Consider the following 27,418-nt stretch of genomic DNA (forward strand, 5'->3'; position numbering starts at 1 on the left):
TTTTTTTTTTTTTTTTTTTTTTTTTTTTTTTTTTTTTGCTTTTAAGCACAGTGCATTATTAATAAAGTAATCCATTAGGTCGAGCAATGAAGGGTCACCACAGAGACAGAAAGATCTGTTTTGCAAATGGTTAAACTTCGGGTTTTAAGATTAATTGCTTTCATTTGGACGCTTGCTCTTGGCCTAGCCATCTCCACTTTACTGGAACTCAGGGTCCGGGCTTTCTAAATGCTGCAGGACCTCCCTGTCAGCAAAAGGGGAGGCAAGCGCCAATTCTCCTGGAAAACCAGCCCTTCCATGGCACCTGCAGTTTGGTCTGACACCAGACTATGGACTTTGAGTGTGGACGGGGGTGGGGGAACGACACTGAAGTCCCAGGGGAGTAAAGAAAACTCCTGCCCTGAACCCTGCAAATCAAATGTGACCTTCACTGATGGAGAAGAGGCCCCCAAGTGGGGACATGCTGCACAGTAAGAGCTTGAACTATGGGGACCTGTGCAAGAGAAGATGCTGAGTGTGCCCAGCTGGCAGTGCCTGCACGTTCCCAGGTGCATGCTGGAGCAGGGCTGGGCTGGGTCTAAGCTGCCTCCGTGAAAGCCCAGCAGGATGGCTTGGGGTGACCATAGGAAGCAGCAGGCACATTGTGGAGCTAAACACCAGACATGATCCTAGAGCATTTTTAATAAGTAAGAAATGAGCAAGAAGGGGTGGAGCTGGGTTGAGGAGGACCAGACAGTGGAGTCTTCAATTGTTAATGACTGCTAGGAACACAGCCTCAGCGGCTGACTCAGTTTGTCTGACAGGTTGCTGCCAGCAGGACCTCCTGGTCTGTTCCATCATGCCTTAGGCCGTAGACAGGAGCATGGCCTTGGCCTTCCTGGCCCTGCAAATGGAGACAGGGAGCAGGTCACAGTACTGTTCCATGGCAGAGACCCTAGCCCATTGGCGAAAAGGCAGAGCTCAGTGGGCATACAGTCTGCTAAGGGAAAGTAAAGGCCTGGCATGGCTGACAGGCTGGGGACTCCACCTGGCACTCACCTAGTGCCTGGCAGGAGGGGTTGTCTTCATCCACAGCTGCCATGACTAGCCTCAGCAGAGGTACTCTCCTCTGGGAGGGAGACATCACTGCCCCTTCCTGCACAAACTGAGCCAGGCAGAGAGTCTGTAAAGATGAGGCCTCTCCTGGAACCTCTCCCCCGCTTCTCCTGGAACGTTGGGCAGAGAGGCAGGTGTTCCACTCAGCAACCCTACTCTTCTGTTCATTCGCCCACACAGAGGACTAAGGGGGATGGGGGACAGGGAAACAACATAAATTGGTCTGTCGTCCAGAATCCATGTCTCACTAATGTACCCAGATTAACTCAACTGTAAATTGTCTCCTTGGATGGCGGTGTCTTGCTAAAAGTTTCCCATATGATTCATGATTTGGATGGCTTTTAACGGCTATTGGCTAAGCAAGCCGGCGACTGGACAAGGTGATGCAATTGGCATTAGCGAGGGGAGGCACGGGAGCGTGTAATGCAGTCAATACTGCATTAACTACTGATGCCCAATTACAGAGAGCCTTTCAGGAGCATTAAGACCAAGGGAAGCTGAGATCACTAGCTGCTGCTTGCCTAAAAGCTTCACCCTTTGCGTGCCGGGGCTCAGCACTGGCATGGCCACCTGCTTAGCCTCTGTGGCTGTGAGAGTGCCTGTCTCCCTTGCTCCCTCTCTCTGAGCATGCCCCACAAAGATACTTTCGGCACATGGAAATATGCTTGGGTCTGCCTCTCACCTCTTCTGAGAATTCATTTCTTCCCCTCTTCCTCTCCTAAAGGAATCAGATCCAGTGACGGTTCAGTCCCACCATCTTTAATTTAAAGAGTCTCTCAGCATCTATGAACAAGACTTGGAAGTGGTTTGCTTTAGTCTCTCACTTTTAGTACAGAAGGATGAATGCTGATAAGCACTGATGGCAGACTCTCTGTGGTCCTGGGAGAAAGATTCAACCTCATCTGGCCTGCCGGCACGAGGCAGCCTGTGTTGGGAAATGACTGTGCCTGCCCGGGCTGGGCCGTCTTTGAGCAGAAGACAGAGCCGTGGTGACATAACTGGGGAAAGTGGAGCCCATGAATTACTTGGGCCATGCTGGAGTTCTAAGCAAATGCAGGCTCAGATTTGGGGCTCCCCCAACCTGAACTGTGCCCCACCTGTCTGTCGCTCTGTAACAGAGAGCTCCAACTTATTGCTTGGATCAATACCCCAGGATCACAGGGCTTCCCAGTATCCTGATGGAGGCATTAGCCAGGCTGAGAGTTGGTTAGGGCAGATGGTAGAGACAGGGCATAGGTATCCACCCCAGTCTGCCAGGTCATTAGACCTGACTCGACCTCTGCCATTCTGCTGAGTTCTGCTGGTGCGGGGTGTGTTTCATGTACGATACACTGACCAATGTTGAGGCTACTTTGCCTCCATACCCTCTCCTACCCTCTACAATGAGAACAGCTCCACCTACCTAAATTGTCACCAAAATTAAATGAGGTACTGTCAGTGCACATGCCCCACCAATGGGAAAGTCCATAGCCATGGGTGGCATTGCTGCTCTGCTCAGTTTCAGTACAGTCTGAAATGAGCCCTTAGCCCAATCTAGTGGCCTATTCACTAAAGAAAACTGCACCCTTCTTACTGTCCCTTCTGGCTCTTGGTCTTCTAGAGACTATCTTTTCTTTCTTACTAGTATCTGGATCAGGAGACAGACTACCTTTTCTTTCTTACTAGTATCTGGATCACTAAGGCAAGTGGCATTATGGGAAAAGCCTTCAAGAACATGTTTCCCAAGTCCTTTCATTTATATGGGGGTTGGGCAGGGGAGATAGATTAAGGGTTAGAGAAAGCAAGAGAGTTGTCCAAGGCTTTGTGGAGAGATAGAGCCCATAGCTTCAGTGTCTTTCTGGTTTCCATGTTCAGCTGATGTGTCCTCTGTCCTAGTCCCAAGGCATGATGAATCTGGGTGCATTTCATCAGATGGACTGGAAGAACATGCCTGCCTGGGTGTCCCAGTCATGGCCCTAGGCAAGTTACTGACATCCCAGGGAACTGTCCTCAGATGTAAGACTTCCTAGAAGGTGCCAATGGCCACACAACTGTCCTGGGCCTTTTGGACTGAGAAGGCCCACATGTGTGTATGACATATAGCCTGTCCTGCCTCCCTGCTTATTTGAGTTGCATGGAGATCATGTACACTGAGGTATGCAGGAGTCATCCCAATACCAGGCTTACTAGCTCTTCCTAAAAGGAGGCCTCTGGGCAGGTCCCTACTCAGGATATAACCATACGATGAAGGCAACTTGGAAGCTTGCAAAGCTGGTTTTGTGCATCGCTTCCAACTCTGAGCTCAGTAACATGACATCAACAGCTTGGAATCAGCCACAGTGCGAGTAGTTGTACCCAGACAAACAATACTCCAACACTTTTCCTGGAGTGCTGATGGCTTAGCATGTGTCTAGGTTGCATTTAAGTGGGATTTTGAGCTTACCTCTCTCTCTTCTGCCATTACCATCTTCCATCTCATCTACTGTCTGTCTCCTGGTGCTTATTACAAACAGAGAGAGATGACCTCTGCCACTCTGGCATTCATTCTGCCTAACACTGCCTGCTTCCCAACCATCACACTGAACAATGTAGACCTGGTACACCCACGCTGGCTTATGTTTCATGTGGTCCCAGTGTTTGCCTTCATCCCTTTGCTCCTGTTGTCCCACACATCATTCTCCCCTCCCCCTTAGTTGGCTATGCTCAGAGACAGCATCCACCTACCTAGTAACAAGCTTGTCTCTTATTGGTCAGCTTGTGATTATGTTCTAAGCCTCAAGCCCAGTAGGGTTGGTAAAGTAGAGACAAATAAAAGCAGGTGGTGACAGGAGTGAGGGGCTGAGCCAGGTTCACGCATGCCTAGTGTGAGGGCCTACTAGGCTACATCTTAGCTTCTTCCTCCTGTCCCTTCTTTTAGGAACCAGCTGGGTTTTCCTGAGGGATCTGAGGGACCTCTACCAAGAGGTTCAGATGATCTAAGTTCTGGTCCTAGTTGAGAGCTGTGTCACTTCAGACAACTTAACTGGATATCAATTTTTTTGTCTCTACAACACGAGCAGTACCTGGTCTCTACTGCCCACAGACGGCAGTACACCAGGAAGCCTCATGCCTGTGTGAACTGGCATTCCTCTCTGCAATGTGGTTTTCTTGGTCCTGAGGTATCATAAACATCAGCAGCTTTCATTTTACTGAACCCTAAACACAAGGCATTGCCCAATGCATATGCTTCAGTGATTGCTACATCACCAACTAAAATTCAGTGGCTTGAAACAATAAGCATTTATTTAGCTTACAAATCTTTGGGTTGGAACTTTAGGCTGGGCTTGGCTGGGAAGCTTTTCTGGTCTCAGCTGGGCTTACTCAAACCTGGAGGTTGGAGGATGGTTGCTAAGTTAGATGCTGCGGTAACAGGACTCGGGACCCTCATCCTTTAGTCATGTCATCTAGTTATCTAGTGGCTGGTTATCATGGCAGAAATGGATCTAGAGAGAATGGATTCATACCAGGCTTCTTGAAGCCATTGTTTGACGTCGGGGATATTGTCACTTATGACACATTCCACTGGCAAAAATAAATCACAAGCTCATCCCAGGTTCAAGAGATTGGGGAACAGGCTCTACTCTTGAAGATAGGAGGTGGCAGCTTATATCATAAAGGGCATGTCTACCAAGAGTATGGATACCAGGTAATTTTGGAAGCAACCTTCCATCCATCCCCAGCATCCTCCCTGTCTGCTTTCATTCAGTGGCTCAGGAAGAGGCCACTCTCCTTATCCTCACTTCACAGATGAGAAAACATAGTACAAAGAGCCTGGTGGATTGGCCCCAGACCCACAACCTTCTAGTGCCAGTGCTGGGCTGTAAAACCAGGAGGTCTGATGGTGGAGTCCTGAACTCTTTCTCTGACTTGCTGGCTCCCTTTCCCATCTGCTCTACTTGGGGCTGAAGGGAACTCCTCGGAGGAGCCTGTTTGAGGATGACCTGGGGTGGGAAGGAGCTCTCTAGGTGGGTTGTGTGTGTGTGTGTGCATGTGTCCATGCATGTGTGCACACTAGAGCCGTGGGCCCACTCCTCCAAGGGCAAGTGTGGCGGTTGGAGTATTATGAGCCCATCTCCATTGCTTCTTCCTGCAGCCCCTCTCTGTCCTACAAAGTCACAGGACAGCCTGCAAGGGGGTGAAACTCCACGGTTAGCCTTAACTGGAGCACACATGCAGATGCAGGACATACCAAAGTCATCGGTTGGCCCCTGGCCTCAAAACTGGGCAGTAAGTGGGCTGGTGAGAGGCCTGTGTACATTCATAAACCAGCTGATTGAAAAGCAATATTTCAGATAAATACAAGCCAGCGATCTATCAGTGGTTGTAATAAAACCCAGGCTTCAGGCTGTGATTTTATTTTGAAATAATAAGAATTGCTTGATTCTTTTTACTTGAGTTACCATGGTAATTCCGGCGTGGAGCGGTGTTATATTGATTTAGAAAGTGGACAGTAATATTTCTTTTGTGTTATTCTGTTTCTAGGCCTTGATTTCTAATTTCTACTTGGAGATTACTTTTATAAATTTCTTAAGTCTTTCCACTTTCTCCCCCCCACCTCACAGTATAATTTTCCTCTCATGCACCATGATGTTCTGAGCTTATTGGTTTGCTCTTATTTTAAATTAAACTTGCTGGTTTCAAATATTGAAATGACATCTTTGTCTGTGTCTGTACTTTGGTTTAGCAAAATATTACAGTCTGACGCTCTGTGCTTAATAATTTAAGGGAGGCTTTCTATCGGCCCTCACTGGGTGCTGATAACTTATGACTCAACCAACGCAGACCTTAAACTCGTGACATTTTAATATTGTGTGGCGGGAGCAGCCGCCCCTCTGCTCTCAGTCTCCGTGGAGAGAGATCTGCATGGTACCCTAGAAAGGAGTTTTAATAATTCAACCTTGCTGGTTGGCTCTCTGTGACTCTATTGGAAAAACGGGGTATATGGGGGTCATGCTTTCCAGAGGAGTCAGGCCAGTGCTAGCCTGGACTCCCAGAACCTATAGCCAGCACCCCACTCCAACCCAGCTTTTCTCCTTTCTTGGATATATAAGAAAACAGCCATCCTTGGTGTCAGATGGGAAGGGTTGCCTGTGAATACCAGAGAATGCTTGAACTCTCTGATGACCCACCATTTTATCTTGCAAAACAAGTGGATCTCACACAGGTTTTGAGTCAGATAAGACTAGGTTCCAGTCCAGTCTCCTCATACTTCATACACTAGCCAAGCCTGTGTATGACGGAGGACGCTCATAGCTGCCAACCCGCAGGGTAGGGTAAGTCCACAGGCCCCCTCAGTAGCTGGAACGGTGGTAGATTAGGTACCACTGTGTAACAGATAGCTTGGAACTTAGCACCTTGACACACTATTCAGCTGTCATCCCATTTCTGTGGGACAGGGGGTGGGGCAGTTTGACTGGATCATGAGAGCCTCTCAGAGATGGTGATTAAGGGTGTCTGTCAGCCAAAGGTACAAACTCTGCTTAGCTCCACCTGGGGAAATGACCACATTTCAGCTCTCTTATTTGCCTGTAAAGATTCAGTTCACAGGTGGATTGGTCTGGAGGCTTCTTGGGCTGCCTACTACAGGTTTCATTCCTGTGGGCTATAGCACAGCAGCCTCTGCACTATGGCAGCTCACTTCCTGAAGGCTACCAGTTGAGACTCCAGAGGAAGTCACAGTCTGCCATTGCACCTTAGGACCCAGGCGCCCTATACTTTCCCCAGTCCTAGGAAACTCACCTTCTATCTGGAAGCCACAAAGTCTAAAAAATCAGCCAAACAAGCAAACAAACAGCCAGGGAGGGTCTCATATATCCCAGGCTGGACTTTCCTGATCCTCCTTCCTCTACTGCTTCATTTTGCAGAGGAATAGGTGGCTCCCAGAGTAGGAAATGCACTCATTTGGAATATTCTAGAAAGTGGGTGAGTGGCAGAGCTGGCAGGGCTGGGATGAGGCCCCTGCCTGTCAGGAGCATGGGAAAAGACTGGCTCTAGTGTTATGAATGGATGGTAGTCTCACACTCACACACACCCCTAGATAGACATTCTGTCTTGATCTAGAGGTTTCCAGACTTTGGGGTTTGTTGTTTGTTTGTTTGTTTTTTTAATAGGTGGTGAATGTGCTAAGACCAGTAAGGGACCTGCAGAGCAGCTGTCTGGTGGGACTCAGCTGCCCTGGACCTGCCTCCTCTCTCAGTACCTTGGAGCCAGCCTACCTGTTGTTGTCAGCTGAGGACTCCCATCCTTAATGGCTTTGCTACGTGAGATGAGGACAGACCTTTAAGACAGTGTAGGCAAAGATGGCTTTACAGTTCCCTGTGAGGGGATAGGACTCCTGTAGACTGGAGCACTCCCATAGGTGCCTAGGGAGCACGGAGCTGAAAGCCAGAACTCCAACATTCCCATCCTGGCCCGTTGCCTAGTAGTATGTCCTTGGGCAGGTCCCCATTTAGGACAGCAGGGTGGCTAGACAGTTGGGTCCTTTGGTTGTTGGTGGGAGGCTACCTCTTCTAGGCAGCTGCACACCCACCTCCCCTATCCAGAAGCCATTTCCCATCTGTGAGGCCTTTTCTTGGCAGGGGTTAGGACCCTGGGTAGCATGGGGCAGGGGGCAGGGCTCCCTGGAGCACCTGGTTGCAAATTGGCACCCACCCAAGTGCAAAGTGTGGTGTTTTCACCTGCCCGTTTGCCTCAAGGATGCTTTCATGCTGCTCTTTGATCTCAGGTGGCCTTTATCAAATTCATGGCAAGGCTGCCATACCCAGAAGAATAATATCTCATTAGTATTATTGAAAATGCTAAGTAAAAAATCCAGGAAAAAAAATTAACGTCAGTTGAAATAATTAACACAGAGTAAAGCTGGCAACAGTTAAGCCTGCACCTGGTAAAATATGTTATTGACTAAAAATTGACAGAAGAATCAAATCTTCCTGACAAAATTTAGATCTGCAGAAGTTGGCTCTGGAAATATTTTCTGGGAAAAATAATTGTCATAAAAGAAGCTGCAACAGTGACAAACACTCTATAAGATTTGATATGAGCTAAAAACCAATCATGAACCAATTTTTAGCAGTCACTAATTTTTTTTTAATTTATCTTGATGAAGAGGATACATATACAATTAAAATGGGGGTATTGCTTCATAATGTTGAACAGAAAAAAAAATTGATCAAGAAATCCGATTGACCCAATGAAGCTTATTAAGAATTACTTTCTTAATTAAAACCATCACCATTGGTATACTTATAATCAAAATACAGGGTCAAGAACCAGATCCTAATAGCAGGGGTTTAATGAGTTCATTTGGATGAGGAGTGAATGAGTGAACGGGTGAAGGGGGTCCAGAGTGGAAGGGCAGTGTGAATCATATGGATTCATTTGTCCTGGAGAGAGGATGAGATGGTGGCCAGAGAGGTCAGTAACTGGAGCTCAAAGCATCATTGGCATGACCGCAGTGGTGATTATTGACAGAGCCTCACTCTTGTGAGCTATGCCTTGCTCAGAAATGAAGATTCATGTTGAGGTCAATGGGAATACTCTGAAGGACATATACTTAGAATTGCTGGGTCATGTGAAACTCTGTGCTTAGAGAGTTTGTTGTTGGTGTTTATGTTGTATGTACACGTGTTTGTGAGGGGATGTGTACATACCATGGCACGTGTGTGCAGGTCAGAGGGACTACCTTAGGTATTGGTCTTTGCCTTTTACCTTATTTGAGACCGGGCCTCTTGTGTGCATGCCAGGCTAGGTGGACTGCAGACTTCTGGGGCTCTCCTGTCTCTGCCTCCCACCTTCCTGTAGGAGGACAGGGATTACAGATTCATACACCATCTTGTCTAGCTTTTATGTAGACTCTGGGGATCAGGGCTTTAACCACTAATCCATCCCTCAGCCTCCCCCTCCGCAAATATCATGGAGATATTTGTTCTTAGGTGCTTAGGAGTGTTATGAGGAAAGTTCCCTAGCTGTCTGAGCTTCCAGAAGTGAGGCTATCTGCCTTCTGGCCCCTGCTGGGTTCTGGGATTCCCTGTAACCTGACTAGCCTCAGTTTTCTGGTCTGTGAAATAGGGCCAGTACTCTTTCAGCTTACCTCAAGGGCTTTGAAAAGTAATTACTACTTGTGGGGCCTGTGGAGAGTTACAGGATGTTCTTGTTTTAACTGGTTGCATTCTTTTGCCCTGTAAGTTGGGCACAGCTGCTCCTGTTTTGCAAAAGCTCAAGCTCTCAGAGATGCTAAAGAACCAGGCTACCTCGTTAGTCAAAGATAGAGTCTGAACTCAAATCCAGACTTATCAAATCCTTAAACTGACTGATCCCCGCCTCAAATGTCTCTTGGTGGGGGTAGGGCTCCTTGAGCAGCCTCCAGTTCTCTGCCTGATCCTGAGCACAGGAGATGAGAGCCCAGATACAGTCAGGGGTAGGCTCCAAGGCAGAACATGCTAGAGGGAACAAAGACTTTGAAGAATGTTTACGTTTTAGCTGTGAGACTGAGGGTAAATTGCTGCACCTCTCTGCATCGTGTTCTCCCATCCCAGAAGCTGATGCTCCAGTAGCAGACCATCACGCTGGGAGGGGCACACAGGAAGTGTCTCCCACAGAAGGCATTAGGTGAAGTACTCTGGGTGGTTGAAGCAGGTAGAGGAAGAAGGACAGTGTGGGACCATCATGGAGAAGTGACTGGCTCCTAGGCTGCTCAGATCAAGCTTGAAGGAAGAGATTCCACTCAGACTGATGGGGAAGGTTGAAGGTTGGAGATTCCGGTGTTTGCCAGCCTGGAGTTGCCAGAACCTGAAGGGGTTTCTGGAGACCCTGGAGATCTCACCCTGGAGGAGAGATGTAGGCAGGCCCCTCCGGTGGCCCCATGCTCACCTCCCCCACTGCTTACGGATGCTTGCGGTGGGGGTAGGGGTGGGGGTTGAGGTGGGGATAGGAGCTTGCCTGACTGCCTCAGTTAGCCTGAGCGGTAATAAAACACTTTAAATTTATTGTGACATTTGGATTTAATTAAAAAGTACATACTTGGAGAAGTAGAACATAATGGGGAGAGAGGCAGGGTGGCTTTTCCCCTCCTTTCTTCCCCAAACTAATTAGCGTTGTATTTTAAATTGTTTATGTGCCGCTAATCATCGTAATAAATCATTTATACTGAAAAAGACACACTCGGCTGTGCCCGCCGCGCGGGTTCCGCTCGCCGGGCTCTATCGCGAACAAATTGATCTAGAAGTGAATTTATTAACCACTGGGGAAGAAATCATTAGTGCTTTCTCTAAACATTCCCCAGGTACGCTTTATCGCCACAGTTTATGCTGTAACTAAAAGGAGCATTACCCAGGCCTTTGCTGCAATTTCCTTGAAAAGCCTGCAGCCTACTCCCAAGCTAGGGGGTCCCTGCCTTCTTACCTCTACATGGTCTAGGAACGCCAGCTTCTGTTCCCAGTGTTCCTTTTTAAATATGTTCCCTGTGAAGCAGGTGCCAGACCCTGACACTCCTGTGGCTGTTTGTCCCCTGCCGAGAGCTTCATAATTATTAAAGGTATATGTCTTAGGATCAATGTAGCATAAAGAAGGCTGAGGTTTTTGAGAAGTGGGAGTGGCTGGGCTTACAGAATCGTGGGATCAGAAGCTTGTTAAGAAGGCAACCTCCTACCCGAAGCCTGAGGAGTCATCAGCTGTGGGTCGATATAAGTGAAGAGGGGCCCCAGGTAGGAGCACAGGATGAAGCTGGGATCTCTGGAGTACACCCTGATGATCTGGGCCCCTGAGGCTGCCTTCTCACAAACTTTGAAGCCTTCTCCAGGGTCTGGCTGGAACAGTCTGTTCTGGCCAGATTCCTGGTGAGGCATATTGCCCTGTGTATGGCAGTAACTTCACAGTCCCCCTAGACATGGCCTGACAGATGACAGACAGCTTGACCAACAGGCAGCTCCCAGCTGCAGATACCATGTGGAACAGCTGGTAGCTGCATTAGCAGCAGTTTATTCTGACTGCCACATAGGCCCCCTGCTTCCCGGAGGCTGCCCTCCAGGCCCCCTGCTTCTCTGGGGCTGTGCTCCAGGTCTTCTCCCTCCATTTTGCTGGAAGGGAAGTTTATTCTGAACAAGGGCCTTCTCCCTGGGAGCCCATGGCTGAATCCAAAGCTATCCCACTTCGAAGTCCACACTCTAAATTGCTTCCCAGAAGGTTGGGCCCCTCCCAGTCCTGCAGAGAAGGGCTGTAGCAGCTCCCAGGGGGTCAGCAGGAAGCCTCACCCCTATGCTTTTTTTTTTTTCCATCCAGGGGACAAGGTACAGTCTTCCTCCACTGTTCCTCTCATAGTAGCTAGCAGGTGCTGTGCTCTGCTGCCTCAAGAAGGAAGCAGAACACAGCATCTTGGTAGGCTGAGCCAGGCTGGAGGGTCCCCTCTTTGTGCCTGGAGAACACATTTAAAACTTTGAATTCAAAATTGATTCTGAAGGGCCCTAATCTCTGATCCCCTGCCGCTCACGGTGTGTCTGCAGCTCCTGCCAGACTCTCGTTTTCTGGTTCACCGCATTGGTGCTCACGTCCCTGATGCTGTGAAATTGAGACTAGTCTGAGAGTCTGGGAACTCCTCCTCCTCCTCTGTGGAGATTGCAGGCCTCCTGGGAGCCCCATTTCATTACATGGGTGATGCTGGCTTTGCAGGTGCCCACGATCTAGCTGAGTCACCATCTGGGGAACACAGCTTTCAGAATCATCTTCTCTGGTCCCCCACAGATGTGTGGTTCTAAGCAACATACCTCTAAGGAGCATGGTGTGGGATTGGGAGACTCCAGACAGAAAAAGGCTTGGGCCTGGCATTCTCTCCAGGAATTTCCAAGGGCGATTTCTTTCCATTGGCTGCTAAGGGCTCAGCACAGGCTCCACAAGGGGAAAGTGGTCATATTTATACACCCAGAGGACTTTCAGATAAGAGCAAGGGAGGCTAGGTCTGTGTGAGGAGCCAAGGGGTCCACGAAGGACTGAACTGTTAGCCTCCTATAGATCCATGAACCACCTCCTGAGGAGGTCAGGGTATTTATGTGCGAAAAAAAATCATGGAGTAGAGACCCAGGATTCACCTATCAAAAATTCACTTCAAGAGAGCTCATCAGGAAAGTATTTGCTGTATGAGCATAGGGAGGACCCAAGTTTGATCCCTGGCACCCATGAAAAGCACAAACATGCATACATGCATGCATGCACACATACATACACACAAGGGGGAAAAAGTTGCTGTGCTGGCAGACAGGACTACGTACTACTGTAGCCATCTCTTCTTTTCTCTTAGGACCACAGAGCCACAAGTGTCTTGGGCTATGTGGCAGAGGGGCAGCAGTGTGCTGTCAAGGCCCCCTCTCTGGGGACCTGCCTGCATAAATTTGCCCACTCCAGCCAGAGACGCTTGCCAGTAATATCTGGATAGCTGCCATTAAGTCTCTTCATTCATTTATTGAGGCAATGCTTGGGACTGCTGTCAGTATCAGGAGAACAGCCATAGGTAAGGCAGGGCCTCAAGAATTTCACCTTCCAAGGGACTTCTATTCTTGGGAGAGAAGCCAGTCATTTTCCCAGTAAAGTCTCTGAAGGAAAACCAAAGCAATGACCAGTTGCTATTGAAAACCCAAAGGGAAATGACAGGAAAGGAATGGGTTGTTTAATGAGAAAATGGTGTGTGTGTGTGTGTGTGTGTGTGTAAAAGTCCTCTCTTGATATCTGAGCTGCAAGATGGGAAGGCAGCAACCAGTGAAGAATCAGGGAAAGATTCTGTATGTGCAAACACCCTAAGGCAGGACGGAGATCTGGAGTGTGGTAGAACTCAGCACGGGAAGGGGAGGCAGGGGCCAGACCACACCTGCATGCTATGCTCAGTGTACTGGAAGCTGTGGAAAGGTTCCAAGTGGGGCAGTGACCAGCCTGGTTTATTTGGAAAGGCTTCCCCCACTGATGAGTGAAGAATGTGTGGTTAGAACACCCAGCTTGTGGGACGTATGTCCAGAGTATGGTGAAAGATGGGGATGTCCCGCAGTTGGTAGAGTGTTTGTTGAGCATGTATAAAACCCTGGGTTTGCTCCCCAGCACTGCATAGACAGGGTATGGTGGTATATGCCTGTAATCCAATCATTCAGGAGGTAGAGGCAGAAGGATCAGAAGTTCAACATTGTCCTCAGCTACATAGTGAGTTCCAGGCCCTCTGGGCTACATGAGAGCCTGGTTCAAAAAAACTGAAAGTTAGCTCTGGAGATGGAAAGAAGTAGTTAGGATGGGGAGCTGGATGCATTCAGTGTCTGATGCTGAGTTCCTCTTAAGAATATGGGGATGGAGTTGAGGTAATGGTGTGGATACTATGAAGGGCAGTTGGAGGCAGGGCACAGAGGCCAGGTTTGAGTTGGCAGTCAGAGCTCCTAGCTTAGATCTGTAGCTTTTTGTCATTGTTGTTGGTTGCTTATTGTTTGTTTTGTTTTTATTTTTTCAAGACAGGGTAGCCCTGTCTGTGTAATGGTGTCTGAATTGGAACTTACTTTGTAGACCAGACTGACCTTAAACTCAGAGATCTACCTGCCTCTGCCTCTGGAGGGCTAGAATTAAAGGAGTGAGCCATCACCACCTGGCCTAGATCTGTAGTTGTTAAACTATGTTTAAAACTGAAAGGAAACCAAAAAAGAAAAAAAGACACCTGTTCCTATCACCAAGGGAAAGGGTGTACTAGATACCTGTTAATCCCAGTTAATGAACTTCAATGAGCACACACACCCTCCTGTGTGTCCAGGTCCTGGCTAAGGACCTACAGAAGACGAAGGGAGACTGTGGGAGGTTAGCCCATGAAGCTGCCCCAGTCTTGGTGTTTCCTCCTCCCAACTCAAGTTCTCAGCTGGCTCCTGTATCCCCTCCAAAGCCCTGATCTTAAATCCAAACTCCCCAGTTAGGGGATGGGGCACTTGAGGGCAGAACCTCATGAATGGGGTTGGTATCCTTATGTGTGGGAATCCAGAGAGCTCCCCCACCCTTTCTGCTGCGTGGTGTTACAGTGGGAGTACAATTGTCCATGAGCCAGGAAGCAGGCCCTTATCAGACAACAGACAAGCCAGGGCTTGGTCTTGACCCTCCCAGGCCCTAGCCTGGGAACACCAATCTATTGCTTATAAGCCACCTATCTGATGTTCTGTCAGAAGTGTCCAGGTGGATGAAGATTGTCTGCGAGGCTGTTGTTCCACACTCCAGGCCGTGCAGGGCCTAGCGTTCTCCCCCCAGCCTGTGTCTCGGCACCTTCCATCTTTAGACACACCAAGGTCACAGTGGTTTCAGGGTTTAGATGGAAGTGCTAAGGACCGTTGGCCTCCCTTCAAAGCCCACTCATTGAGCAAGTGCCTCCTGCTTCTTACAACTCTCCTGGAATTTGCTCTCCAGGGGGCTGCACCCTGCTAAGCTTGCCCATCCTGTCCTTAGCTGTCACTGTAACATGTTCCAGAGCTTTCTTCTTCAACAGAGTACATGTGGGGTTTAAGAAAAGTTCACTTTTCCTCATTGTTTAGGAAAATGACAGTGTGATGACACGCTGGATGTCCTGGAACAGAGCAGGCTGGGCCTGGGTGCTTCCTGACAGCAGCCTGTGTCTGTCTGTGGCATGCCTGGTCACTCCCAGGTTGGCCATGAGACAGATTGTGTGAGATTTCTGGCCACTGGCTCACAAGGAGTGAACCTGCAGCGCTCGGGAAGGGGTGATGTGGACTGTTAGCATCCAGCTGTGCGATGACACTGGCAGCAGGTGCTTAGGGACACTGCCAGGCAGCCCTTTCTGTTGTAGACTGCTGGTGGGGGGGAGCTTGGCAATTTAGAAAAGGCACGCATTGTAGGACTACCTTCCAGCGTGTTGTCCTGTGCCAGGCCACCCTCTAGAACCTTCGTGGGGGGAAGAGAGAACCCATTATCCACGCTCAAGCCCTCAGCTGTGAGTTGAGCTTCTCCTCCACGTCTGTCACCCTGTATTGGGGATCCAAGGTCTCACCCCAGTAGCGCTGCCTCTTCTCCAGGACTTAGGAATAGAACTGCTGGACCACAGCATAGACATACTTTCTCTTAGCCGATTGCCTTCAGCTGCTCATGTTTGTGGTCTAAATCTTCAAAATAATCATTTATCATAGGCTATCCTCATTTATTAAATGAGGAAACAGAGGCAAAACTGGTAAACGACAGAACCAGAATTCACACTGAGGCCCTGTGTCTTCAAATGTCTCTTCCGTACCCACCTTCTCTCACACTTCAGAGGTAAAGGTGTCAGTCCTTCTCCTGAGCCCACCGCACTTCATTAGTCAAACCGGGCCTCCATTAGTCAAACCGGGCCTCCTCACCTTCCTTTCCCTGCCCCAACAGGATCTGGCAGCTCTGGGAGCCTCCCTTTCCCTTCCTTACCAGTAAACACCATGCAGCAAATGGACTTGCAGAGAGGTCAGTAATGAGTGTGGACTAGGTGACCGTGGCCATGCGTTCCAACAGTTGTTCTCCTTGGCTTTTGATTCCAAATGAGTAGGAAATGCTATTAGCTCAGGCCTCGCCTGCCATGTGGCGGGGCCCAGGATAGGAGTGCAGTGAGACGAGAAATTGTGGAGATAAAACTGGTGTGAAATGGAAGCCTTCTCGCAGGCTGTGCAGGCCTGTGCAGAATAGTTACTTCTGAGAAAACGAGATTGAGAGAGATGCAACAGAATTAGATTACACTTTCAAATTGCCTTAATCGAGGTGTTTGATGCCTAGGAGGGGCACAGACCGGCTCTGCTGGGGTACCTGTCTGCAGTGCCACATCTCGGATGGGCCCAGGTGGACGGGAAGAGCCCATCCATGAAGCCCTCCTCTCAGCAGCTGAGGTGGGAGGGGACGGCAGGGCAGAGTGTTGGAAGCTATCATGCTCTACCAGGATTCACATGACTTCTGCTTCCTCCTGTCTCAGATCAGAGTTTGCTTTAGAGTGATGGCTGTGACAGCCGGCGTCTGTGTGCACCTGTGCCTCAGGGTATGCTTAACATCAGCACACCAACATGTGTGTAGACCAGCCATACATATGCATGCTTGCATGCATGGATGGGTTTTCACGTGCGTTGCTGAACACCTGGTGTGTGTCACTTTCGACAGAACTGATGTGGGAGACTAAAACAGACACAGCCCCTTCTTATGTGGCCCGGGGCCTGTGTGATTCCATGCCTGGGGGGAATATTTGTTTTTGTTATTGTTTGTTTGTTTTGAGACAGGGTTTCTCTTGTGTAGCATTGGCTGTCCTGGACCTGCTTGGTAGTCCTGGCTGGCGTCAAACTCATAGAGATCCACTTGCTTTGGCCTCCCTGAGTGCTGAGATTAAAGGCATACACCACCACTCTGGGCTGTGGAGGAGTGTTTGTGTGCTCTACTCATATGTCCTGTGGCACTTCAAACTTCCCAGTGTCTTCCAACTTTCGTGACCTATCCTGTGTAACTCTCATTAGCACTCATCATACGGCCCTGCCTTGGAGCAGGGAAGTCAGATATTTGTGCCCCAGAGACACCCTGCCAGTTCAAATCCCAGCTGTCTCCTACTTACAGACAAGCTGGGAACCTTTCTTGCATCCCACTTTCCCACTGTTAGAATGGAAGTAATGATAGCAAGTGAATAAAACTTTTAGGGCCCTAGGTCAGACTGCCCATCCCAGGGTCCCTGTCTGTCACAGGGTCAAGGGTGCTCATAGTGAAAAGGGGGAACCCTGGAAGGCACCAGGCAACCAGGCATCCATGTTTTGCTATGAGATTCTCGGCAGGGCCTACAACTGACTCTTCACCTTCTCTGGCCTACTAAGGAACCAACACAGAAGTCCACTGAGGGATTATGACAGATACCTGTTCATACCTTGGCCCCCAGAACATTGCTTAGACTCTCTGAGGGGCCTTCCTCTGAGCCCCATGGCCACACTCTACCACTCATCTGGCCACTGGAGCTATCTTTTGGGCAAACAGATGGGGCTGCCTTCTTCCTGGACATGCTTGCTCTGACTACTGGACTGGCCTCTGGATGACACTGAACCCTGGCCAGAGCCCACATGACTCTGAGCACAGTGGCTAGGTCAGATCCATTTGCTGCTCTGCAAAGGGAGTGCATTTGTCCCTACTGTAGGACCCTGAGGTGGGGCTGTGACAGTTGACCTTTCCTGTGCACTGAGTCAGTGGCATTCATGTGACAGGCAGGCTCAGATAGTCCCAAAGACTCCTTTACAACTCACAGCCACTCTCTGAGAAGACTTTTCCTTTCCTCCCTTCCATTTCCCTCTCTTCTCTGCCCTTCCCTTCCTTTCTCTTCCCTCCCCTTCCCTCCTCTTCCCTCACTTCCCTTCTCCTCCCTTCCCCTTCCCTTCATTCCCCTTCCTTTCCCTTTCTTTCCCTCCCCTTTTCTTCCCCCTTCTTCCCTCCCCTTCTCCTCTCCCCTCCCTTTCCTTCTCTTTCCCTTTCCTTCCCTACTTTCTCTTCTTAGTTTTTTCAAAGCAGTTCCTGGCTGTCCTCAAACTCACAGAGATCCACCCACTTCTGCCTCCCAAGTGCTGGGATTAAAAGAAGTGTACCACCATGCCTGGCAAATGTGTTTTCATACCCATTTTACAAAGAGAAAAATTAAGGCCCAGGGTTAATGAAGGCTACAGGAAACATCAGATAAACCAGATCAGGGATACTGGCCTTTTCTGCCTCACAAGTGCTGATGTCTTCAAACTCCTGGGAATTAATTCCTCTAGGTTCAAGTGAATGACTCTCTTAGCTAGGATTACTGTTGCTGTGATGAAACACCATGACTGTTGCAGAATACCTGAGCACAGTTCTCAGTACCCATGCTGGGGAGTTCGTAGCAGCCTGTAACTCTAGTCCGGGGGACCTTAGTGCCCATCTCCGACCTCCATAGGCACTGCACTCACATGTGCACAGCAGACCCGTGTATAAATGAGCACTTAATAAAAATCAGAGGCTAGAGAGCTGGCTCAGAGGTTATGATCACACGAAGGTTACACTCAGAGGTTATGCTCTTACGGAGGACCTGAGGTTACATCCTAGCACCCATGTCCACTGGCTCACAACTGCTTATAACTCTGGCTCTAGGAATCCAATGCTTCTGGCCTCCACAGGCACTAGTATTCACATGCACACACCCACACACTGACACAGAATTAATCTTTAAAAGACTATAAAGCTCAAAATGATAAGAAAAAAAAAAAAAACAAAACTTAGAAACAAGTGCCCAGAGGAATAGCACATAACGAAGTGTGTATTGTCCCTTACCCCATTCCAGCCTCTGGGCTATAGGGCTTCAGGTTCCTAGCTTCATCTTGATCCACCACAGTCTGTGGACAATAAGACCACATGGCCCCATGTCAGAGGTGCAGCTCAGTATGAATAAGGGGCCTGTTTCAGGCCTCTAGCTTCCTGAAAGTCTACACTACCCCCAGCCGAGGGCCCACTGTGCCCTTTAGGGGACAGAGAACATAGCCTGGATGATGGCATTTCTCCTACAGCAGTGGTGGCAGAAATTAAGCAAGGTCCCCAGGGGGCTAAAGCAGGATTCTGGCAGGAGCAGGCAGGACACACTGGTGTGTGCAGTCTCTATCACTGGTAGACAGTGCAGCCCGGTAGGGGCATCCCTCTGCAATGGGGGCAAAACCAATATCCCATCGACGAGATGACAGAGGCCATCAGCCCTCCTCCCTGCCTCTTCTGGACAGAGGCTCTCTGCACAAGAAGCTGCCAGCCAGCCAGACCTACAGCCTCAGCAACTCCTACCTATGCAGCCCAACCTAGGCTGCTCCTCTCCAGTGGCGTATGGGCTTCTCCAAAGAGCAAAGCCTATGGGCTCCACTATGGACAGGCCGGAGTCACGGGAGCACCCTGCCCACTCTAGCTACCTTCTGCAAGGCTAGTTTTCCACCCTGGTGTGTCTGCTTCACTCTGCTGCAAGTCATTGGAGGCCCATTGCAGAGCTGAGAGTAAATGTAAGAGTTCTGCAGAGCCTGGGAGTTAGAGTTATACCACTCTGGAGCCTAGTACAGACCCCTTAGGTAACTCGCTGCTGCTGAGTGGGACCTTGAGACTTCACCTGGAAGGCTTCCCCCATAGCCTCTCTACCTCCCTCATCAGCCTTGCTGCCTCCCTCCATGTGACAGAAAAAGGCAGGAGTTCACCCTGTCTCCTTTCAAATACTCTGAGATTGAGGGTGGCACATGGGCTAAGTGAACTGGTTATTTTGCCAGGCCCAGTATGTGTGCCTGGGCATGTGTGTGGACACAAGCAGCCTCCATTGTTAAAGATGGGTGTTTTCATGCGTGACTAGTAATTATTGGGTAATGCTTTAAAACCTTTCCTGAAGGAGTGCAAAGCTTTTTTTTTTTTTTTCCTCCTGAAGTCGGGAGTACGTTAAAAGGATTACCATGTAGATTTGATTTTTAGATAACGCTAAAATGGATCCCAAATGGACTTCAGCAGAGGGCTGCTATCTCCCTAATGGAAAGTGCATGGCCCCAGGCTCTGCTCCCAGAGCCAGCAGAGGAGGGGTGGGGGAGTCTGCAGGGGGCTGGCTGGCTGGCTGGCTGGCTGGCTAGAGGGGGCTGGGGAGACAGGAGTGAGAGCCCAAGTACAGAGCCCTGGAGGAACCAAGCCCTCTACATAGCAGGTGAAAGAAAAGGGCAGCAGTCTTCTTCAGGCTATGAGGGCTCTAGCTTGAGCTCTACGTTAGTGTTCAAATGAACAGTTCTCTGGCTGGGTGTCCCTCTATGGGCCCCCAGGTGCAATCTCCCCATCCTTAGAGCCATGGGCCTCTCCCTGTTTTCCTATACTCCATCCCTCCTTGCAGGCCAGGCCTTTAGAAGGAACTTCTCATGGGGTCTGCTTCATGGACAGAGCTGGGCTCTATTGGAGGAGACACAGGCTGACCCTAGGACAGCCATCATCGTGAATACTATCTCTCATTCAGACCAATTAACCTTTAGAGCTGCATTAAGGGAATTAGGCAGTGAACTTCCCAGCTAACAGATGGTCTTACAATGACTGAAGGAGGGAGGGAAAAGGGAGCAGACCTCTGCCTGCCAGGGGCAGCTACAGGGCCTCCTCCTCCATGCCCTCACCTGTCCCTTTGGTCCTGTGCTGTCTTAAGTCTGAGCTCTCTTCTTGCAGAGAGGGCTCCCCTGACCTAGGGGCTGTTCTCTTCTTCAGCATAAGTCACAGGGGGTGACTGCGTTAAGAAAGCACAGGAGAGGAGCAAATCCTGAAGTCATCCCATTCACTGGTTTACAGTTGTCTCTCTAAACACCTAAGCTTCAGTTTCCCCATCTGTAGAAGGAGAGTGTTTGCCTGGAAAACTGAGGCCCTTTCTGACCTGACATCTATGATTTTAAGGTCTCTAGGTGTCGGGTTCTCTCCTGAAGACAGAGGATGGATTCCTTCCCGAAGAGAAAGGAGAAATGGAGGAGTGTAGATTAGCAGCTGGGCCTGTGGATGGGCACAGCATCGGGGCTGGGGATGAGAGAGATACCCAGGGCTGGAAGTGAGTGCTACACTTGGAAAGAACATAGATGGGTCTTTGGGACAGGAGAAGGCCAATGGAAACAGACACTCTAGGCCTGTTGGAAGAGTGGGCTTTGCTGGCTGACCCTTGATCGTGGATAAAGACTGCCTTTAACTCGCCCTCTGCTTTCTTAAGAGGCTCCTCTTGTGCAGTCATGGACTTGGTTTCTGGCCTCCCAGCATCTTCATCTTTCTCACCCCTGGGCACCACATGCCTCTATTTCCTCCTCAACTCTCTTTCCCTGTGGTTCCAGGGGAATGGAAGGGACCAGGCATGTGTAACTGTGTGCTCGCCCACGCCCACACTTGCACATCATGTTGTGTACAAAGGTGTGTCTTACCTACCAGCAGCCTCTGCCTTCAGTGACTGCACACTTGGATCTTGCCTGGTACTTGCTGCCCTTTATATGTTGAGATGCTTGCACAAGCTGGCAGGAAGCTGTTACTGGGAGATTCCTGAACTGGGAGGTTGAACCAGGCTTCAGAGGCTCTGGAACCTCTCTTTCACTCAGGCCAGGCCACGTGAAAGTTTGACTTTGGCCAAAGCATTCCAGAGGGGCACCCCACATGCCTCCCCAGGTGTCACCCTGAGCCCCTACTTTCTTCTCAATACTGGTATGTATGAGGAGAGATTGAAGTGATCTAAAGCACACTGGCTGTTGCACTTCAAAAAAGAGTGAAGGGAATGAGAACGATCTGGGGATCTTAGTGACCTCATTCTTAGACCTATTGTGGCCAGCTATAGCTCTGTTAGGAGAACTTGGGTCTGCCTGGATCAGATCAAAAAGGGGACAGTGAGTAGGGAGGAGAAGGGCCCAGCAAAGCCAGCAGCCTCTGGAGGGGTCTTGACAGGACAAAGGCATAGGCTATGGCATGTTTCCCAAAGGCCAGGCTTGGGGCCTGGGGAGGAGATAGAAAATGAGGACTCCTGGGAGCCTTGACTTAGAAGCAGCAGCAGAGACAACAGCATAACCCCCCTTCCCTGAAAGGGGCTTGTTCCAGACCTCCAGGGCAGTGCCCAGCTCATCTGTCTTGCTTTCTCACCGCAGGTGTGCCGATGCTCTCCGTCCAACCTAAAGGGAAGCAGAAGGGCTGTGCAGGCTGCAACCGCAAGATCAAGGACAGGTACCTGCTGAAGGCACTGGACAAGTACTGGCATGAGGACTGCCTCAAGTGTGCCTGCTGTGACTGCCGCCTGGGCGAGGTGGGCTCCACTCTCTACACCAAGGCCAACCTCATCCTCTGCCGTCGTGACTACCTGAGGTGGGTTCTGCTGCACTGCCTGACCCACACAGCCTCCATCTTTCTAGCCTGGTGCAATTTGGCTCCAAGCTTGAAAACAGGCAGCCTATGTGTATAGCCTTGGGACTCCTCCTCCTTCACTGGCTCAGGTCAGCCCTGTGAGCCAGGGTTACATCTTTAGCTTCTCAGACTCGGCCCCACACTAGCTAGCCAGGTGCTAGTAGCTATTGGACACTAAGATCGTCTTCCCATGGGTACCAGCCTAGCTTCAGCCTCACCAGTCTCTTGTGGGTATCCAAGAGGAGACATCTCAAAGGGGCCTGGAGAAGCAGATGAAGTAGTCCAGACTTGCCTGGGCCTTCCTCTCTAGTGGCATCTCATGCCCACCTCTCCACAGGGTCCTCCTTTTCAGGTGTGTTGGGATTAGGCTCTCATTTGCCTTGGTTACCCTAGGACAAGGACTGCCAATGCTTTTTAAAGATTGAGTTTGAACCAGCCCCAAGCTTTTAGTTTTTAACCTTTTGTCTGTTTAAACCCAGTATACCCCACCTTGCATTCTTCAGAGCTCTGCCTCTCCCCACAACCTGGATCTCATCTCCTGAGGCTGCCTTCCCCTGATTAACCCTCCCTTAGGCCATTTATGACATCAGCAGGGCTGGAAGGAGACCATGAAGCAGGAGCCTTGGCTGAGACCCAGCACCTGCATTTGGCTCTGTCACTAGCTGCTGTATGGTGGCTGGGCAGCCTTGTGGGGAAGGAAGGCCCATTGCATTAATTAGCAGGACAGGGTGAGAGCTGGCAGGACTTCTGCTCAAGTCAGAACAAGTTGGAGGGGGCAGAGTTATCTGGAAACTCCCACCTTCCCCAGAGCACCTGAGATTTACCTTTCTACACCTTTCCTTTCAACTGTTGCCTTTAGCTTTAGCAACAGATTTCTTTTTAAAGTGATGGTGTTTAGTGCTTTGAGGGTGAAGAGGGAAACTGAGGCAGGGAGGAAGGGCTAAAGATGCTCTTGGGAAGTCAACCCTTGAGGACATGGAAAGGGGCCTTTAAGTCTAGAGGTTTGGGACATTTACCTGGGTGGTTGAATTACAGGCTAGGGGGAGGTGATGATCTAACTGATGACGGGCCATCAGGACTGAGAGAAGGAGCACCATAATGCAGTGTGGGTTTGTCAGGAACTCCAAGGCACCTACAACCCTGAGTCCTGCCAGCCACAGGGGCGGAGGCATTTCCCCCCATGCTCTGGTATAGGGCAGTAAATAACTTCTGGAACTGGGGAGGCCAGTAGGTCAGCGAGGGGCTACTTCCCAGAGCCAGGCCCTTTGCAACAACTGCTGGTGGCAGAAAAGGCCCCCATCGGCAGGCAGATGCTGTGGCCCAGCCTTTGTCTGCCTTTATCTGAGCCACCAGGCAGCTCAAGCCAATGAATAATGGAGCTGGTCTGCAGGTGTCTGAGCCTGCATCGGACAAATCAGGGATTAGAGGCCCCTACCACCCGCCTCTGAGCCCCCTTGCATCTTTTGGAGCTTGCTCAGCAGAAAGGAAGCCAGGAGGAGTGTGGTCTGCTCAGACCATTACAGCACCCAGCCAAGAATTGCCATGAATGGGGTGGAGTGAACCTCCCGTCCCCAGGGCTTTGTGGCCAGCAGCAGAGAGGAGGGATGCCCTTTTAAAGAGCCCATTGTGTCAGGTCCCCTTTCAACTTGTTTTGGGGAGATCAGTTCTGGGTGAGAAGCATCTTTAGGAAGGCTGTGCTGGCCCCTAGCAGCCTCGTTTTAAAAAGGATAAACTGAGATTCCAAGAAAGAAAAGAAAATATAGGTGAATGACACAGTGAGATTACGGCAGAATACAGTTTCATAAAACCCTATAATTTTATCTGTTTCTGGGACATGTCAGCTAGGTTGGTCTCGAACTCCCCGTGTAGACATGAATTTCCTTGGATTCCCATTCCTCCTGCCTCTACCTCCTGGGTGCTAAGATTATAGACATGGACAGCCACATGGAACCCGTGGACTAGTGGTGGAACCCAAGGCTTCTTGCATACTAGGCAAACACTCTATCAACTGAGCTGCAGCCCCAGAAAGCACTCTAATTTTAAAAGCAAGAAGTCCTCATCGGTGGCATAGATCACTCTCCCAGAGCAGCCAGGCATGTGTCCCTGGTGAGTTGTTTATCTCCCTATGACTCATTCTTTTCTTGAATGGGGATGACACAAGTGTTGACCTCACAGGGCTGCTTTGGGATCAAACGAGGTGATTTTTTTTTGGTAAGCTCTTAGTGTGTCTCTGAGCCACAGGTTCAGTTAGTGTTAAGGTTAGGCATTGCTGAGTGTTTTGTCTAGTGAGCGATGCATTTTGGTCTTTGACACTCGGGATAACTGGGGTTCTGGGGGGCTCCAGGACCACCTGAGGTTATACAGCCCATGAAGGACAGACTGCCTCTGAAATTTAGGCTTCTGTCTGAAGCCTTTGCTTAGGAACCAGCCTGCATTCCAGGGATCCTGGTAGAAACCTGAAATGGGTGTAGGGTGATGATGTCTACTAATGCCTGACTTTAAGTTACACAGTCTTCCTGAGGAGTGCGATGCCAGTGTTTTGAAGCTTAATCTGGTGAGATCTACACGTGGTGGTTAATTCTTGACTAGGCCCACTTGCTATCCCACCAGCTAGGGAGCGGGCAGGGCCCCGGGTGGAGGCACCTCTTTGTCAGGCCTTGAACCCTCTGTGCCATTCCCCTGGCAGGCTTTTTGGCACTACCGGAAACTGTGCTGCCTGTAGCAAGCTGATCCCAGCTTTCGAGATGGTGATGCGGGCCCGAGACAATGTGTATCACCTTGACTGCTTTGCCTGCCAGCTCTGCAATCAGAGGTAAGTGCCAGACCCTCAGCCAGCTTAACACGCTTCCCAGACCCTAGCCTGAGAGACCTGCCGGTTGGGCCAGCAGCACTGAAGAGCCTGCATGAAAGTGTGACCTCTTTTGTCTATGTGGCTGAGTCTGCATGCTGTCCTTACCACACATGTGCACCTGTATGTATCTACACCCTGGCCAGATGTGTGCATTCAAGCCCTGGTACACATATGTGGGTGGTAAGTTTTTGTAGTGTGTTTGTTTTCATACTATGCACACATGGTGTACATAGTGTAAAAGTGTATGTACATTTAGGGGAGGGGTTGTTTGTGTCAGGGTCTTATGACTCCCAGACTGCCCTTAAACTTGCTATGCAGCCACAGTTGAACCTAAATTCCTGCTTTCACCTCCTGAGTGAGATTCCAGGCATGCATTACCGAGCCTGGTGTAGTCTTTTCTGGGGATTGAAGCCAGGGTTCTGTGTCCATGGTAGGCAAGCACTCTACCAACTGTATTCTTTTTGTTTGGAGACAGGGTTTCACGTAGCCCTTGCTAACCTCACACTAGTGATGTAGCTATGGATAGAGAGTTCAAACTCTCAATCCTCCTGGTTCCACCTTTCAACTTCTGGGAGTGCTGGGATTGTAGGAGCATATGCCACAGTGTCCTGTACATATGTGCTTGTATATGGATTTTAAATGTTTGTGTACATAGGAATACTAGTACACAAAACTGGCAGGCAGTTGTGCATGTGATTGTAATTGTTCATGCATGAGAGTGTGTGCACACTCTGTATACATGATGAAGTGAGAATGTTTTTGCGCATGTTTTAAACTCACGTGTTCTGAGTATCCTGTATCAGTGTGCATGTGTTTTTGTGTCCTGTTTAGTAAGAAGGAGTTTCCAGGCCACAGGGTGAGACATATCTTCAGGGAATATCACTACCCTACCCCAATCCTATGACTCTGCCTCCAGGCCCCTGGCTCTTTTGTGAATTTCTGGGCCCTATTCCTCCTAGTCCTTGGGGAAGACTTGAGGGATTTAAGGCCTTCACCCCTGTCTTGGAACCTACCACCAAAAAGCAGGAGCCCTCAAGTCATGTAGGAATTCATACCAATGTTCCCAGGTTGAGGTCCAGAGGGACCTGCAGGGAACACTAGGCTGACTGGGTGCTCAGGCCAGACTGCCGACTAGAAGGGCTCTGTGAAGTTCCATCGCCACCTGGTGGTTAGACTGAGCTCTGCTGCCGGGACTGACTGGCCCCTGGGCTTTTCATCTCAGCCACCAAGAGATATCTTTTAGGGGAAGCTTGAAATCCCCCGGTACTTCCGGACTACTAGGAGACCCACGTGTGATCTTTCCAGGTTGGAGAATAAATGGTGGACTGGTGTCACACTCTCTTTAGAGGAGGCAAGCCCTAAGCTGGGAGGGCAGAGGGATAGAAACAACCATCCTTCTCCCTTCCTCTTGTCTCTCAGTCTCCATCCTTCTCCTCTCTATCTAGTTCTAGTTCTGTGCCCTCTCTGGGACTGGGATAAGTTTTCTGCATTTCCCCCTGCACCTCCTCCACTCCTCCTGTGAGGTGGGAGGCCTGTGGCTTGACTGCCTCACCCGAGCACCTCAGGCTGCAGGGGTCTGTTATCTGTAATTGATTGAGCTTGCTGTGGCATTTCCTCTATATCCTCTGGGAAGTTTCATCAGCCAGCTCAGCAGCACCACCGCCTCCCCTGCGTGCCCTGCCTCCATGGCCAGGCTGGGACCTCCTCTCACTGGGGCCTCACCTATTTATTTTTTTCTCTTGATTTGATTTTTCTAGATTTTGCGTGGGAGACAAATTCTTCCTGAAGAACAACATGATCTTGTGTCAGATGGACTATGAGGAGGGGCAGCTCAATGGCACCTTTGAATCCCAGGTTCAGTAATGCCCAGCATCTGGCCTCCAGGTCCGTCTGTCCGTCTGCCCGCCTGACCACCTGTCTGGCCGGCCAGCCAGCCATTCTGCCTGAGCGGGCTGGCCGGCCGCTGTCCTACAAGCTAGAACTTCATCCTTGATGGGAAGGTGGCTTTTCTCCATCACCACTGCCCATCTCTGTGGGACCCCTCCTGGGGCCAGGCTCAGCCTGTACAGTCTGTCTTCTGTATATAAATGGGAACATTTATTTTATGAGAAATGTAATGCGATTTTATTACTGGCGTGGATTAAACTTATGAATGTTTCCGGGGACACGACTCTGCGTTGTTCACATGACTGACACAGACTTGCCCTTCCCCACCTTCTGCCCCTGCTGGGTAGGACACGGAGAAGCAGAGTCCAGCATATGCTGTCGCCAGGCAGGGGAAATGAGCTTGGCTGTAGGGTCAGAAGAAGGGAGTAGCTCAGAGTGCCCCAGCCACAGGTGAGAACTGGGCTTTCCCTCCCTTCCTGCAGTGATACAGACCCTAAGAAGAGGGCAGCATGACATTCCGTGGTCTTTTAGCCCATCTCTCCCTCACTGGAATCTCTAGCAAAGTGACCAGATGGGGACCCAGTTCTGCCCTGCTCCATAGTAGAGCCCACATCCAAAGCCTCATATCATGACTACCCTCCTATCCCCCTTCCCTTTTACAGTGTCAGATAGTTTTCATTGGGTCTAACCTCGATCCTAGTGTCTTGTTCA

At 49.9% G+C, this 27,418-nt stretch overlaps 1 protein-coding gene across 3 annotated transcripts in view; it reads left to right on the forward strand.

The window, feature by feature from the left end:
* The window catches only part of Lmo1 (LIM domain only 1), a 34,183-nt gene extending 7,205 nt beyond the window's left edge, over positions 1–26,978 (forward strand). For all 3 annotated transcript variants that reach the window (XM_055607452.1, XM_055607451.1, XM_055607453.1), the window contains 3 exons: positions 21,717–21,930; positions 24,656–24,781; positions 26,578–26,978. In XM_055607452.1, the coding sequence (XP_055463427.1) occupies positions 21,717–21,930; positions 24,656–24,781; positions 26,578–26,683 (446 nt within the window). In that variant the 3' untranslated portion in view covers positions 26,684–26,978. The remainder of the gene's footprint in view (positions 1–21,716; positions 21,931–24,655; positions 24,782–26,577) is intronic.
* Positions 26,979–27,418: the final 440 nt, after the last annotated feature.

The sequence above is a fragment of the Psammomys obesus genome, unplaced genomic scaffold (genome assembly GCF_907164565.1).
Source record: "Psammomys obesus unplaced genomic scaffold, mPsaObe1.curated_primary_1811, whole genome shotgun sequence".
Lineage (NCBI taxonomy): Eukaryota > Metazoa > Chordata > Mammalia > Rodentia > Muridae > Psammomys > Psammomys obesus.